At 41.0% G+C, this 18,128-nt stretch overlaps 1 protein-coding gene across 2 annotated transcripts in view; it reads left to right on the top strand.

Moving 5' to 3' along the window:
* The window catches only part of LOC141220432 (uncharacterized), a 111,379-nt gene extending 95,199 nt beyond the window's left edge, over nt 1-16,180 (top strand). The window contains exons 1-4 of one of the 2 annotated variants that reach the window (XM_073666351.1): nt 6,938-7,087; nt 7,167-7,264; nt 7,465-7,555; nt 9,974-16,180. In XM_073666351.1, coding sequence (XP_073522452.1) covers nt 6,955-7,087; nt 7,167-7,264; nt 7,465-7,555; nt 9,974-11,532 — 1,881 coding nt within the window. In that variant the 5' untranslated portion in view covers nt 6,938-6,954 and the 3' untranslated portion in view covers nt 11,533-16,180. Of the gene's footprint in view, nt 1-6,937; nt 7,088-7,166; nt 7,265-7,464; nt 7,556-9,973 lie in introns of those variants that run through there. The other variant, XM_073666350.1, reaches the window with a different exon arrangement.
* The last annotated feature ends 1,948 nt before the right edge of the window (nt 16,181-18,128 follow it).

The raw sequence follows: 18,128 nt of genomic DNA, 5'->3' as shown, positions 1-18,128 counted from the left end.
CACAGCCCATAGTCATACATGTAGTATAATGCACAGCCCATAGTCCATACATGTAGTATAATGCACAGCCCATAGTCCATACATGTAGTATAATGCACAGCCCATAGTCCATACATGTAGTATAATGCACAGCCCACACTCTTACATGTAGTATAATGCACAGCCCACAGTCATACATGTAGTATAATGCACAGCCCATACTCATACATGTAGTATAATGCACAGCCCATAGTCATCCATGTAGTATAATGCACAGCCCATACTCTTACATGTAGTATAATGCACAGCCCATACTCTTACATGTAGTATAATGCACAGCCCACACTCTTACATGTAGTATAATGCACAGCCCATAGTCCATACATGTAGTATAATGCACAGCCCATACTCATACATGTAGTATAATGCACAGCCCATAGTCATCCATGTAGTATAATGCACAGCCCACACTCATACATGTAGTATAATGCACAGCCCATACTCATACATGTAGTATAATGCACAGCCCACACTCATACATGTAGTATAATGCACAGCGCATAGTTCATACATGTAGTATAATGCACAGCCCATAGTCATCCATGTAGTATAATGCACAGCCCATAGTCCATACATGTAGTATAATGCACAGCCCATAGTCATACATGTAGTATAATGCACAGCCCTCACTCTTACATGTAGTATAATGCACAGCCCATAGTCATCCATGTAGTATAATGCACAGCCCATAGTCCATACATGTAGTATAATGCACAGCCCATAGTCATACATGTAGTATAATGCACAGCCCTCACTCTTACATGTAGTATAATGCACAGCCCATAGTCATACATGTAGTATAATGCACAGCCCATACTCTTACATGTAGTATAATGCACTGCCCACACTCTTACATGTAGTATAATGCACAGCCCATAGTCATACATGTAGTATAATGCACAGCCCATAGTCATACATGTAGTATAATGCACAGCCCTCACTCTTACATGTAGTATAATGCACAGCCCATAGTCATACATGTAGTATAATGCACAGCCCATAGTCATACATGTAGTATAATGCACAGCCCACACTCTTACATGTAGTATAATGCACTGCCCACACTCTTACATGTAGTATAATGCACAGCCCATAGTCATACATGTAGTATAATGCACAGCCCATAGTCATACATGTAGTATAATGCACAGCCCTCACTCTTACATGTAGTATAATGCACAGCCCATAGTCATACATGTAGTATAATGCACAGCCCATACTCATACATGTAGTATAATGCACAGCCCACACTCATACATGTAGTATAATGCACAGCCCACACTCTTACATGTAGTATAATGCACAGCCCATAGTCATACATGTAGTATAATGCACAGCGCATAGTTCATACATGTAGTATAATGCACAGCCCTCACTCTTACATGTAGTATAATGCACTGCCCACACTCTTACATGTAGTATAATGCACAGCCCACACTCATACATGTAGTATAATGCACAGCCCATACTCATACATGTAGTATAATGCACAGCCCATAGTCATCCATGTAGTATAATGCACAGCCCACACTCATACATGTAGTATAATGCACAGCCCATACTCATACATGTAGTATAATGCACAGCCCACACTCATACATGTAGTATAATGCACAGCCCATACTCTTACATGTAGTATAATGCACAGCCCATAGTCCATACATGTAGTATAATGCACAGCCCATACTCATACATGTAGTATAATGCACAGCCCATAGTCATCCATGTAGTATAATGCACAGCCCACACTCATACATGTAGTATAATGCACAGCCCACACTCATACATGTAGTATAATGCACAGCCCACACTCTTACATGTAGTATAATGCACAGCCCACACTCATACATGTAGTATAATGCACAGCCCACACTCATACATGTAGTATAATGCACAGCCCACACTCTTACATGTAGTATAATGCACAGCCCATACTCATACATGTAGTATAATGCACAGCCCACACTCATACATGTAGTATAATGCACAGCCCATACTCTTACATGTAGTATAATGCACAGCCCATAGTCCATACATGTAGTATAATGCACAGCCCATACTCATACATGTAGTATAATGCACAGCCCATAGTCATCCATGTAGTATAATGCACAGCCCACACTCATACATGTAGTATAATGCACAGCCCACACTCTTACATGTAGTATAATGCACAGCCCACACTCATACATGTAGTATAATGCACAGCCCACACTCATACATGTAGTATAATGCACAGCCCATACTCATACATGTAGTATAATGCACAGCCCACACTCATACATGTAGTATAATGCACAGCCCACACTCTTACATGTAGTATAATGCACAGCCCATAGTCATACATGTAGTATAATGCACAGCGCATAGTTCATACATGTAGTATAATGCACAGCCCTCACTCTTACATGTAGTATAATGCACTGCCCACACTCTTACATGTAGTATAATGCACAGCCCACACTCATACATGTAGTATAATGCACAGCCCATACTCATACATGTAGTATAATGCACAGCCCATAGTCATCCATGTAGTATAATGCACAGCCCACACTCATACATGTAGTATAATGCACAGCCCATACTCATACATGTAGTATAATGCACAGCCCACACTCATACATGTAGTATAATGCACAGCCCATACTCTTACATGTAGTATAATGCACAGCCCATAGTCCATACATGTAGTATAATGCACAGCCCATACTCATACATGTAGTATAATGCACAGCCCATAGTCATCCATGTAGTATAATGCACAGCCCACACTCATACATGTAGTATAATGCACAGCCCACACTCATACATGTAGTATAATGCACAGCCCACACTCTTACATGTAGTATAATGCACAGCCCACACTCATACATGTAGTATAATGCACAGCCCACACTCATACATGTAGTATAATGCACAGCCCACACTCTTACATGTAGTATAATGCACAGCCCATACTCATACATGTAGTATAATGCACAGCCCACACTCATACATGTAGTATAATGCACAGCCCATACTCTTACATGTAGTATAATGCACAGCCCATAGTCCATACATGTAGTATAATGCACAGCCCATACTCATACATGTAGTATAATGCACAGCCCATAGTCATCCATGTAGTATAATGCACAGCCCACACTCATACATGTAGTATAATGCACAGCCCACACTCTTACATGTAGTATAATGCACAGCCCACACTCATACATGTAGTATAATGCACAGCCCACACTCATACATGTAGTATAATGCACAGCCCACACTCTTACATGTAGTATAATGCACAGTCCACACTCTTACATGTAGTATAATGCACAGCCCATACTCATACATGTAGTATAATGCACAGCCCATAGTCCATACATGTAGTATAATGCACAGTCCACACTCATACATGTAGTATAATGCACAGCCCATACTCATACATGTAGTATAATGCACAGCCCATAGTCCATACATGTAGTATAATGCACAGCCCATACTCATACATGTAGTATAATGCACAGCCCATACTCATACATGTAGTATAATGCACAGCCCATAGTCATACATGTAGTATAATGCACAGTCCATACTCATACATGTAGTATAATGCACAGCCCACACTCATACATGTAGTATAATGTACAGCCCATAGTCCGTACATGTAGTATAATGTACAGCCCACACTCTTACATGTAGTATAATGCACAGCCCATAGTCCATACATGTAGTATAATGCACAGCCCATAGTCCGTACATGTAGTATAATGCACAGCCCATAGTCCGTACATGTAGTATAATGCACAGCTCATAGTCATACATGTAGTATAATGCACAGTCCACACTCTTACATGTAGTATAATGCACAGCCCATAGTCATCCATGTAGTATAATGCACAGCCCATAGTCCGTACATGTAGTATAATGCACAGCCCATAGTCCGTACATGTAGTATAATGCACAGCCCACAGTCCATACATGTAGTATAATGCACAGCCCATAGTCCGTACATGTAGTATAATGCACAGCTCATAGTCATACATGTAGTATAATGCACAGTCCACACTCTTACATGTAGTATAATGCACAGCCCATAGTCATCCATGTAGTATAATGCACAGCCCATAGTCCTCCATATAGTATAATGCACAGCGCATAGTCATACATGTAGTATAATGCACAGCCCATACTCATACATGTAGTATAATGCACAGCCCATAGTCATCCATGTAGTATAATGCACAGCCCACAGTCATACATGTAGTATAATGCACAGCCCATAGTCCATACATGTAGTATAATACACAGCCCACACTCATACATGTAGTATAATGCACAGCCCACACTCTTACATGTAGTATAATGCACAGCCCATACTCTTACATGTAGTATAATGCACAGCCCACACTCTTACATGTAGTATAATGCACAGCCCACACTCTTACATGTAGTATAATGCACAGCCCACACTCTTACATGTAGTATAATGCACAGCCCACAGTCCGTACATGTAGTATAATGCACAGCCCATAGTCCATACATGTAGTATAATGCACAGCCCATAGTCTGTACATGTAGTATAATGCACAGCCCATAGTCATACATGTAGTATAATGCACAGCCCATAGAACGTACATGTAGTATAATGCACAGCCCATAGAACGTACATGTAGTATAATGCACAGCCCACACTCTTACATGTAGTATTATGGCAAAGGGCACCGTGTACTCGCTGATTAAAAGAAAACAGAACATTATACTCGCCTTCTCTCTGCTCCCTCGCAGCTCGGTGTCTTTTTTCTGGAGCTGCCGCTGACTTCAGCTGCAAGTGACAGGAGAGCATGATGTTACTTCCATGCGCCCCCTAATGGCGTACATGCCGATGTCAGCTGCTGGCCTCTGATTGGTCAGCAGCGTGTATTGTGGCACTTCAGCTGAATGTCAGTCCGAGAACACATCCAGCTGAAGTAGGGGTCGGTCGCAGGAGCCACTGCGGTCATTAAGCCTCTCAATATAATGCTCTCATAGTACCTCTATTTCCCCACACCGTATAATGTTCTCACAGTACCACCATCCCCCCACATACAGTATAATGTTCCCACAGTACCGCCATCCCCCCACATACAGTATAATGTTCCCACAGTACCGCCATCTTCCTACATACAGTATAATGTTCTCACATTACCACCATCTTCCCACATACAGTATAATGTTCTCATAGTACTGCCATCCCCCACATACAGTATAATGTTCTCACAGTACCGCCATCTTCCCACATACAGTATAATGTTCCCACATTACCACCATCCCCCCGCATACAGTATAATGTTCCCACAGTACCGCCATCTTCCCACATACAGTATAACACTTGGTTTTCTTTTTTTGGTGTTTTTCATGTAATATATGGAAGCCTACAGGAAAATGCTAAAAGAAACATAATATCCAGGAATAAACCACTGTACATGGAGACATTAGCATCAAATAACTGTCTTGTTCTTACAAACACGCTCTTATAAATGAGATCTAACTAGTGTTGAGCGAGTATGTTCTGTCCGAGTACGCTCGGGCCGAGCTCCGAGTATTTACAGCTGCTCGGTGATATGCTTGAATCACTCCCTTGTGTATGATTTGCGACTATTTGACAGTTTTATTACATGGGAAGAATGTCTATTTCTTACACATTCTTCACATGTAATAAAGCTGTCAAACAGTTGCAAATCATGCACATGGGAGTGATTCAAGCATATCACCGAGCAGCTGTAAATACTCGGAGCTCGGCCCGAGCATACTCGGACAGAACATACTCGCTCAACACTAGATCTAACATGATAAAAGATTACAACCTGGGAAAGACGGGAAACATTCATATAGACGGTCGGTGATGATGTAGTCAGTGACGGACTCTGGACAAATTTGTTTCTAGAGCCTTATTAGAAGATGAAGATGTCGTCCTCATCTTGAAGTTGTTATTTCTCATGCCATGTGTAATGTATATGACGAGAATTAGCGTTATGGAAGATGAGTCTATAAGAAACGTATTCAGCTGCAGACTCCGAGGCAGAAACTGCTTGTTGTCTGTGGCCTAAAATATATAGGTTTTATTAGTATTTCAGGGACAAAAGCAGAATGTTGTAAAATAATAAAAATACCATTGCTGCTTGGGTTTCTGGGTGATTCTTACTGAAGCCGTGGCCAACTTAGCCAGTGATTGGAAGTATGGAGGAGATGTCTAAGTCAGCAATTCAACTTATGTTCCAGTCCATAAAAAACTAGAGAACACAACATCTACACATTCTATCTCCTGATAGATTTCCCTTATTGTCTCCAGTAATTGTATTATTACACAGGATTCTTTATGATGTTACATCGGCTCATCTTCTTCTCATTCAGGTCTCTACAATATCAGATCCTCTCAGTGAAGATCTTCTATATAAGAGAATTTTTCTGAATGACCTATCAAGGATGGACATGGACAGAGACAAGATGATGGAGAGGATATTACACCTCACCCTAGAGATCCTCTTCCGGATTACTGGAGAGGTGAGAGATTCTGATGACGTCACATTACATCATTCTTATCTATGGGAATAACAGATGGACAGAACTGGAGAGGTGAGGACTCTGGAAATGTCTGGAGTGAGATTTATTAATGTGTCTCTCCATAACCAGGATTACACAGTAGTGAAGAAGACCTCTAGTGAGCGCTGTCAGGACCCTGTGTCTGAGGGATGGGGAAGACCCCTGAGCCCAATCACAGGGCCTCCATCTCACCCCCTGATACATGAGGACATCAATGACCAGAAGATCCTAGAACTCACCTACAAGATGATTGAGCTGCTGACTGGAGAGGTGACACTGCTGGGAATGCTGGGACATTATACAGTAATGCTATGGAGGGATTGGGGGGGATGACTGTATCATTGTATGTGTCAGGTTCCTATAAGATGTCAGGATGTCACAGTCTATTTCTCCATGGAGGAGTGGGAGTATTTAGAAGGACACAAATATCTGTACAGGGACATCATGATGGAGGTTCCCCAGCCCCTCGCATCACCAGGTAATAGGACTAAATACCCACGGCCTATAATTCTCTGTATGTAAAGAATTAATTCAGTCCCTGTATGTGTTTCCTCCAGATCTATCCAGTAAGAGGACAACACCAGAGAGATGTCCCCGTCCTCTTCTTCCACAGGACTGTAAACAAGAAGATCCCAATGTTCCTCAGGATCATCAGGTAGATGGAGAGAAGGTGTCATGAGATCTCCCCTATGATGTGTAGACGGCTGTGAAGGTCTTGTGCTCAGTCTTGTTTCATCCACCAGTATTATATATTTTATACTTGTGTAAAGAGAACGTTGGAGATGGCAGGATTAGAGCTGATCATAGATGTGACTTCTCCATCTGTCTGTGACTTTTACAATATTTTTGTTTCAGGGTGAAGATCTGACCCATATTAATACTACAGAGACATATGTGAGGTGTGATGAGCGGTGTAAGGAGGAGATTCCTTCATATGACCACCCAGGTGAGTAGTGACCACTAAATGCAGAGAAGTCACAGATTCTTCTCAGTCACCGGCTGTGGCTGCTTTATCGGGGGTGTAGTCCGGCCGTATCACAATCGTGTGATCACCATTTTCCCTCTAGACCACAACATTCTTCTCCATCCAAATATGGTCACATTACTTTGTGTAATTGTGAAAGCCTTTTTCTGTAGAACTTACAACCTGGAGGATCCACCTACCCCCTGGGATTAGGAGACGCTGGCCATTACCTGCCCAGATCTGTAAACTACAAAGCCAAATGACAGCGTACGTAGAAAATGCTGACAAGTGAGAAAATCACTTGACGAAACATTCTGATGGACCTGTAAGAGAAAGCGGAGGGTAATGATGCTGTTGGCTTCCTAGATCCCTGATATCTTATTGGATGAATCTACCTTCTCTCCCTTCTCTGCGGCTGAATGTGCTCGTATGGTCCCTACAAGACCAGGTCCAGTCTTTCTGGCCAAACTTCACTTTTATGATCGCAAATATTAAATGTGCAGTGAGGGCCAAGTGTGAATTTCTGTACAAAGTTTCCCTTTATTCTGACTTTTTAATTTCTTTTAAAACTGAATAACTTCAAGCAGGATTGGGATAAAACTACATAAATAACATTACACCTGTGCCATGATATGTCTCTAAGCTGTGCGTGGCTGATGGCTGTAATATACATCTATTCACGCCTGCAGGAGATGTGGTGGCATGGCTCGAGCCCTGGTTTCATGGATTCACTCCACGTCATAAATTACATTATGTTTTCAATCCTAAAGAATTCAGATTCCTGCACAATCTCTCCTGAAATGGGGGCACTAATACTTTCTCTACTCTTCTGGTCAGGACTCATCATACCTCCAATGGTCCACCATAAATGAGTGCAACTCCGGTTTAGTGTTGGATTTCTCCCTTCATACATACGTTGGTGTTGGGAATGTAGCATATATTTTTATTGTTATATTTTTTTTACATGTTCATTCTGTATGATAGTTTATTTGGGGTTGGATCGGCCGGCCTCACTTATGTAAGTCTTTAACTACCTACTAGTTACAGTTACAGACTGAAGGTTTTTTTTACTGAAGAAGACTATTCAGCTTGATCGTTTCAGTCGGTGTTATTATCTGTAGTCACAGTTTTGCCCATTACCCTTTAATCCTTCCTTATGGATCTGGACTTACGCAGATACTCCTAGGCTTGGGCCATAGTGTTACTTGCTGTTCTGTGGAGTGAGATGGGAAGAAGAATAGTCAGGTAGCCAGAACCAGGAGGGCAGAGTAAACGGGCCGGGGTCACAATGGAAAACAAATACACAAGCCGGGAGCTGAGCAGAGGACTGAACCAGAGGAGAACAAGGCTGTATCTGGAAGCTTCCGGTAATATGCTTCCAGCTTTAGTAGGGTGCGGTGCTTTCCATATGGCTGAAGTAGGGAGCAGGTTACTGCAGCTGGACAGCACACACACCCATACTGCCAGACTGGATGGTACTACTGGTTCCATGCAAACTAATCTAAGTGGCTGGACAGAGTCTGTGCCGCCCAGAACTTTTGGTCTCGTCGTCTTCTCAATCACCAGCGCCGCCTGCAGAATAAATAGGACAGCACCTGGTGACAGAAGCAGACATCGCAGGAGCAGGTCCCAGAGGATATGGGACACACCACACCATACAAAATGTCAGAAAATCACAGCAGTAGAAATTCCCATATATTGACTCCATTTTGAAAATTATGACCCTCAATGAATTAATCTTTAGAAGTTGTCACTACTTTGACTCCACAGTCACTTTCCTAAAATTAGCACACAGTAGATGTTTCAAAGTGAAAATTACTAATATGCCATTTATTGCCCAACACATAGTGCCCAGATTGTGCTCCGGGAGACACACACCGTAAATGAAGAGGGTTCTTCTCACTATAGTAATGCCAAATACATGGATGATAAATGTGGTTTGGACGCACTGCAAGGCTCAGAAGAGAGGGGGAGATCTGACTGTGGGAGAGCAGATATTGCTGGATTGGTTTATAGAAACAAAGTTGCTTTTCAAGACCCTTTGAGCCACTGATAATGTGTAAATCTCTGTTTTTCCACTGACAAATGATGGACCTGAGTGGGGACTTGTTTTTTGTGAGATGAGTAGAAGTTTTTATTGGTGCTATTTTTGCCTATATAACATTGTTTGGTGGCTTTTTATTCCATATTTGAGAGACTGAATGAACAAACAGTTGAACACCACGCTCCACTGGCTCATCCTATGAGGTTTTCTATTAGACTGTGAACTGTCATTGTCTTGGTGAATAATTCAATATTTTTTACATGAGTTGCTATTTTACAGTTTAAGTAGAAATGTTAAAAAATATATAATTCAAGGATATTTTATTCATAAATAATAATTGGTTTTATTCTTGGCAGATGACTGTACCAGGAGATCAGAGGGACAGCTGACATCTTCAGTTTTTAAATCAGACGATCTTGAGATCCCACAGGATACAATTGAAGTGAATGCCATTACTCCAGATATCCCATCATCCCTTCACAGCAAAGATCTGTCATCTGATCCTTTGAAACAGGTCCTGTCTTCTGATTCATTACCGACTACTAATGAAAATCAAAGTCGCAAAATAAGTATTAAAAAACAAACTGATACTAATTCAAAGAAGCCATTTTCACGTTCAGAATATGAAAATAGTTTTTCCCTCGAAAAGTCTTTTCTTAAACATCAAAACATTCACACAGCGGAGAAAAGATTTTTTTGTTTCAAGTGTGGGAAATGTTTTAATCAGAAATCAAATCTTGTTAATCACCAGAGAAGTCACACAAAGAAGAAGCCATTTTTTTGTTCAGAATGTGGAAAATGTTTTACAGAGAAGTCAAGGTTTATCAGACATCAGAGAACTCACACAGGGGAGAAGCCTTTTTCCTGTTTTGAATGTGAGAAATGTTTTAACCAGAAATCAGATTTGGTCAATCACCAGAGAACTCACACAGGGGAGAAGCCTTTTTCCTGTTCAGAATGTGGGAAATGTTTTAACCGTAAAGCGATTCTTGATAGCCACCAGAGAACCCACACAGGGGAGAAGCCTTTTTCATGTTCTGAATGTGGGAAATGTTTTAACCAGAAATTAGATTTGGTCTATCACACGAGAACTCACACAGGGGAGAGGCCTTTTTCCTGTTCAGAATGTGGGAAATGTTTTAACCAGAAATCAGATTTGCTTAAGCACCAGAGAACTCATACAGGGGAGAAGCCTTTTTCATGTTCAGAATGTGGGAAATGTTTTAAACAGAAATTTGATTTGGTCAATCACCAGAGAACTCACACAGGGGAGAAGCCTTTTTCCTGTTCAGAATGTGGAAAATGTTTTAACCATAAATCAGATTTGCTTAAGCACCAGAGAACTCACACAGGGGAGAAGCCTTTTTCCTGTTCAGAATGTGGGAAATGTTTTAACCGTAAAGCAATTCTTGATAGCCACCAGAGAACTCACACAGGGGAGAAGCCTTTTTCTTGTTCAGAATGTGCAAAAATTTTTAACCAGAAATCAGGTTTGGTTAAGCACCAGAGAACTCACACAGGGGAGAAACCTTTTTCCTGTTCAGAACGTGGTAAATGTTTTAACCGTAAAGAGATTCTTGATAGCCACCAGAGAACTCACACAGGGGAGAAACCTTTTTCCTGTTATGAATGTGGGAAATGTTTTAACCGTAAAGCGATTCTTCATAGCCACCAGAGAGCCCACATGGGGGAGAAGCCTTTTTCATGTTCAGAATGTGGGAAATGTTTTAACCAGAAATCAGATTTGGTCAATCACCAGAGAACTCACACAGTGGAGAAGCCTTTTCCTGTTCAGAATGTGGAAAATGTTTTAAACAGAAATCAGATTTGGGTAAGAACCAGAGAACTCATACAGGGGAGAAACCTTTTTCCTGTTCAGAATGTGGAAAATGTTTTAACCAGAAATCAAATCTGATTAAGCACCAGAGAACTCACACAGGGGAGAAGCCTTTTTCCTGTTCAGAATGTGGGAAATGTTTTAACCAGAAATCAGATGTTGTTATACACCAGAGAACCCACACAGGGGAGAAGCCTTTTTTGTGTTCAGAATGTGGAAAATGTTTTGTGAAGAAATCCTCACTTCTTAGTCACCAAAGTACTCACACAGGCGAGAAGCCATTTTCATGTTCTTAATGTGGGAAATGTTTTACACAGAAATCAACTCTTAATAAACTTCAGAGAAGTCACACAGGGGAGAAGCCTATTTAAATTCTAACCGAAAATTGTATCTTCTTAAAGGGGTTTTCCACTTCTATTGGTACAACTCCTTCTCATTCCTCATGTTTGGCCTTGTTAAAATAAAAACACTCATACAAACCTCCCGTTGCGTTGTGGTGACGTTCCATTGGTGTCACAACTCGCATTTCTGGGGCTCACATAAGGTTGTTACATCACACAATCCTGGTCCCAATCAACGCCGCCTTCGGACGTATTGAATATCAACAGGAAAGACATGGCCTGGACGTAACACGGAGAGGATGCACAAACTGAAAGCACTCTCTTCAGACAGTGTTTCTGGGGAATTATAAGCAATTTCTGGCCTTAAATATGACGTCTGATATGGGAAAGAAAGACGATATCTGAGGTTAATCTGAGGTCCTCCACCTCGGTCATCATGTCTGGTATGCAGTGTTTCTTATCGAAAGTCTTATCATCCTGCTCCGGAGCCATTACTGCCTCATCTCTGCTTGGAAAAAGAAGCAGTATTAACCCTCATGATGCCAGACAGCTCAAGCCTGTAAGTCCTGCACCATCTTCTCTCTTAATGTAGGCCTCACAAGAAAACCGCACCACAAATCTCCCTGTATTCTCACCAAAGCCCACATACTGAGCAGTGCTTGCTTCACAGGGAAATTTACTCCCCTCCCTCCGCAGCCACAGAGGATTCTGATATAGGGAACGCCATAATTGATTTATATTTCATATTGTGTCTATCCCTACTAAACAAGAGATAGAGCAATATATACAAAGGCTGAAGACCACGTACAAAACTGACATATGTCCCCTCACTTCTAGCCTATCACGGCTTACCGAGAAGGTACAGATATTCGAGGCTGATGTCGTACAAGTTGTGGCCATCAAAATGCTCAGAAACAAACACTGGATCTTCACAGCCAGCAAATAAACAGTCTGTTTAATATCATTGATGACCAAGAAAATCACAATAATATCCTGAAATCATCAATGCACAAGCGATCAGGCCAACACTGTGGACATTGTTCAATTACATCCTTGGTGACCCTATTGATAAGGAGCTGGAGATCGACAGGGCGCACCGTACATTAGGCAATCATGGCTCAGATCCTGAGCGTCCAAGGGACATTATCGGTCACATACATTTTTCCAATATAAAAGAGGCCGTTCTGAGGAAAGCAGGGGAGTTGGGTCCTGGTGATTTCAATGGAAAACGCATACAGATCTATCCTGAATGGCACTCGCTCAAAGAAGGGTATTGAAACCACTACTTGATACTCTCTAGGAAAATGGTCTGATGTACTCCTGTGGTACCCTTTCCACCTGCGAGTCCGAAAAAAAAGGAACATTGTATACTTTGAAAGATCAAAGCGACATGAGACCATTCTGTGATGTCCTGGACATTCCCAGAATCCATATATCTGATTGGCCACCTTCTCCACCATTGCCACAGAGTTTCGGCACCTCACATAAGGTTTTCAATGGATCAGGAATTTGATGGTGATGCACCCAGACGGGAAAGGAACCTGCCAATCATATGAGCTCCTGAAATGAATCTTCTTTTCCCTGATGAGAGAGACAGTTTGCAGATGCGTACTTATTTCTTTCAGAATATAATAAGATATATCTAAATAGAGTTTTAGGTGCCACTCTTCCACTATACAGAATGTCACAGTTCATATCTTAGAACGGCATTTAATTTGAGTTCACATTATATTACTGTAATATCAGGCTGTATTACTTTGCTCGCTATATATTCTGTGGTTCCCCCTAATAGGAACCCTAGGACTAAAGGTTTGACTTACGCCTGTAAAGACAACCCCCAGTTAAGGACTTGCATTGGGATCTGCTTGTTTCGTAATTTCCTAGTGTTCGATATATTCATAATCTATACCTCTTGGCCACTGAGAGGTAGACATTACTATCTACCATCTATACCTCCTCTTTGCTCTTGATCTTTCTCTCCTCCTCCTTTTTTTTCATATAATATGACACAATTCAAAACTCGTTCATTGAATGTCAGAGGACTTAATGTTCGAGAGAAAGGAGCTCAAGTGTTTTATCATATGAATAAACAACACGTTCATTTTCTCCTTCTTCAGGAGACCCACTTTAGAGGCGATCATATACTGTACCTCAGATTACTAACAGATATTATTCATCTTGGCGTCACAGTACAAATGCTGTTTTGAAGTCTAAGGTGCGGAGTATAGGCCGACACAGATCACTGCCGCATACTATTGTAGAAACACTGTCTGACACTGAGAGGAGGTATGTGTTTAAGATCTCCATCTATTCCAACAATTTGACTTTGGCAAACTTATATCTCCCTAATTGTGACCTAATTAAGACATGATGTCAATACTTAAACTAAAACATTTTCTGTAGGAGCTTATCATCATTGAAGGTGACTTTCATTTTGTCTTGGATCCTTCTTTAGAGGCGTTCCTGGGATGGAGTCACCAATCGAAATCACCCAAAAGCTTTGCTAAACGTGCTCCGGTCTTTCCAACTGGTCGATGTATGGAAGATACAACATCCAGATGTAAAGGATTATACGTATTATTCTCCTATACTCAATATGCGTAGCCGTAGAGACTTTTCATTAAATTGTCATCACTTGCTTACATGGCCACCTACATATCTGATAGGGACTGCTATATGGTCAGATCATGCTCCTGTATATTGTAATCTGACTATACCTGACTCCACCAAGGCTTCAACTGTGGGAACTTAATGATAATCTGCTGAAAGACTCACTCTGTGTCTCAGACCTTCTTGAGACTATAGACTCCTTCACAAATATGAGCATGATGAAACTGCCTTACAATTTCAATGGGAAGCTCTCAAATGCGTCCTCAGAGGGATACTAATAAAACATGGATGCCGGCTAAAAAGAGAAAGCAGCTAAAGTCTCCCATTTGCTTGAGCAGATTGATCTCCTTGGCAAACAACATAAATGATCTGTTTCCCTCCAGACATACGCAGACCTGCTTAACGCTAGAAAGCAGCTAAGGTAGTTTCATGGATGGGGTACTCGCAAATATTGTGTAATTTCAGGGCACCTACTTATGGAAGGAACCAAGCGGAAGCATCCATTCTCGGTACTAGATATGGGGCCTCCTCGAGAAAATGACCTAAAATGTCCTAAACTAAAGTTAATATATAAGGTGTGGGATAGGGGTAAAAATATTCTGGGGATTGAAAAGTACACAAACTATACTCCTTTATGGGACAACTATAACTTACCAGAGCTACAGAAACTAAATAATGTTAGTGAGTGGGAGGATAGGGGTAAATGTTTGGTATCACAACTCTTAAGGAATGGATTATTCAAGAGCTTTGAACAAATAAAGGCAGATTTTAGCCTTTCACATAGGGTGCTTTATCAGTATCTGCAAATACGTCAGGCATATAACACACAACTAGAATAAACGCCATACTGATTGATCGACATCACCCGATAGATACCATTGCTACAGCGCTGGATACAGAATGTCTAATATCCCTTATTTATAGGCAGTTACTTGCCCTACATTTGGGTAAATATCCTTTGATAGTTAAGACAAAATGGGAGGAGGATGTGGGTCCTTTATCTGAGGAAACTTGGATTTGACACCGAATCTTTCATTGTCAGAGTCACAAAGATTGTCCCAAATTCTTCTCATTCATAGGGTATATAGATCCCCAAGTATTTTATTTAAAATTTTAATACAAACTGATGACACATGCCCTAGATGTGGTCAAAATGACGCCCACCTGATACATATGATGTGGGAATATTGGCGACTACTGTGGTGATCGCTCTTGTACTATCTGTATTTGGGATACAACTTCAGTTGGAACCTAAAATCTGTATCCTGAGACTCCTGGGAGAGGACGTAGACCAGACTCCCATATGGCAATAGCTAGCTCCAGAATATTATTCCAAGCCAGATCGTTGCACTACATTGGATAGACAATTCTCCCCCAATGATAACAGAACTAAAATCCAGGATAAATAACACTATGCTTGGAAAGGGAGCTTATATATCAAGAAACGCTGTCAAGAAATCCATACACATATGGAACAATGGTTAATTACCCCCGGTATTGCCTCAGAAAACCTTCTCAGAAATACTATACTGGACCGTTTGTCCATTTCCTTACAGTAAACCAGGAATTTATATCCTTATACCCAAGGTGTCAGCGAATAATAATTGTCTCAGTCCATATAATTGTCCCTTCTTAGATATATTCTTTTTCTTTTGTTGTCCCAATAGGGAAAAAAATAATCAGTCAGGAATATTTCAGATATTTATGTACAAATGTAAAATTACTATTCCAAAACCTTGTACTATAGAGCGATATTGGGATTTGTATCATTGTAAACCGGTTGTCGTATTGTTACTGGTTTTTCTTTCTTTTTATTGTTTTTCTCAGAATGTTTCTATAAGAAAAACAAAATGTCTGTAATTCTTTGTTTTGTTTAATAAAAACAGTCTGATTGGAAAAAGAAAGGAGCGAAGGTCATTAATAGATGAAACGTGTATAAAATACCAAGATCGCATGTGAAGATACTCGTATGAATTCACAGATAAATGTGGCCGCTCATTGACAAGGAGGTTACATCCAGACATGCAAAGGACATATGTATCCAGAATAAAAGGGGCACCCGGCTATAGATTCATAACCCCACTGACATAGAGGAAGCATTTCATTGCTGTTATAGCTCACTATATAATATTTATGCACAATACCACAACATGCCACCTAATAGTCTTAAAACAAAAATTGACAAATATATTCTGGACACTGCCTTACTTTCCTTACAGACCCCCGAGCAGGAGGTACTAGACAAAGCTTTCATTGAGCAACAGATATGAGAGGCCATTAAATCATTCCCTACTGGGAAGAGCCCTGGGCCAGGTGGATTCAATAATAGATTTTATTATAAGATGTTTGCACCTGTGTTATTACCATTTTTAGCAAAAGTGTTCAATAATAGTTCAATAATATCTCAGAAGACCCCTTTGCCCCCCAATCACTTGAGGCTCATATAACGGTTATATCAAAGCCCGGAAAAGAACCAAATACCTGCCCTTATATTTATCCAATATCATTAATTAATGTACACGTCAAAATATTCTCTAAAATAATTGCAACACGGCTCTCCCATTATCTACCCTCAATTGTTAGCAGCGATCAGGTTGGCTTTGTTAAGGCTAGAGAAGCTCATGATAATACAAATAAAACATTGTTGTTAATTTCCCATGCAAAAAGCCAGGGGATCCCAATGTGCCATGTTTCTGTTGACGCCATAAAAGCATTCGACACAGTGCATTGGCCTTTACTTGAAGAGCGCCCTACCACAAACTGGGTTGGGTTATTTCTTGTTATCTAAAATTCTATTCTTATACACTGACCCTAAAGTGATAGTTGGGGTAAACGGCCTTCTATCTTTCTATCGGACACATTTTCTATTAAAAATGGGACGAGGCAAGGTTGTCCCTTATGTTCCTATGATGGAACATTTAGTGGTAGCATTACATACAAATCCAGATATTAGTGGAGTTACTATAGGCTCACATCACTATAAACTAGCTCTATATTCCGATGAACTGTTGCTCTATGTTTCAAACCCAATGATCTCATTTTCCTCTATGATAAAGGATGGCTGGCTGTAGAGGACATAATTTTATATCAGGGACTGTGGGGGACATTATACTGTCAGTTGGGGGGGACATTATACTGGGAGCTGTGGGGGACATTATACTGGGAGCTGTGGGGGACATTATACCTGTGCTGTGGGATACAGTTTGGAGAGAGCAGTATGAGGGCACAGTGTGAAAAGAGACACAGAATGGATATTGAGAGAGGGCAGTGTGAAATGGCACAATATGGAGAGAGGTTAGCATGGTGGGGGGCAGTGTGGAGATATAGAGAGTGTAAGGGAAAACTAGAGAGGAGACAGCCATGGTATAGGCCATGGTTGATTAGGGCGGATGGTGTAGCGGTTATAGCTGATAATGGCAGACAATGTGGTGGGTATAGCTCATTAAGGCGGACAGTGTGGAGGCCTTATAGTATAGGAGGATTATTTAGGTCATAGGGAAAACTAGAGAGGAGACAGCCATGGTGTAGGCCATGGTTCATAAGGGCGGATGGTGTGGCGGTTATGGCCGATAATGGCAGACAATCGGATCAGACTCCTAATTCCATGTTTGTCAACTTAAGGAAACTTAAAAAAAATCATGATTTATGAAATGAAAACATGGTGGGACAAAACAACATTACGGAATTATATTGATAAAGATATGGTCCCTAGAGGACTACGGA

This window comes from Phyllobates terribilis, unplaced genomic scaffold (assembly GCF_046119375.1).
Source record: "Phyllobates terribilis strain yellow unplaced genomic scaffold, ASM4611937v1 Scaffold_296__1_contigs__length_2355070, whole genome shotgun sequence".
NCBI lineage: Eukaryota > Metazoa > Chordata > Amphibia > Anura > Dendrobatidae > Phyllobates > Phyllobates terribilis.
This window is presented reverse-complemented; position numbering and strand designations above follow the sequence as displayed.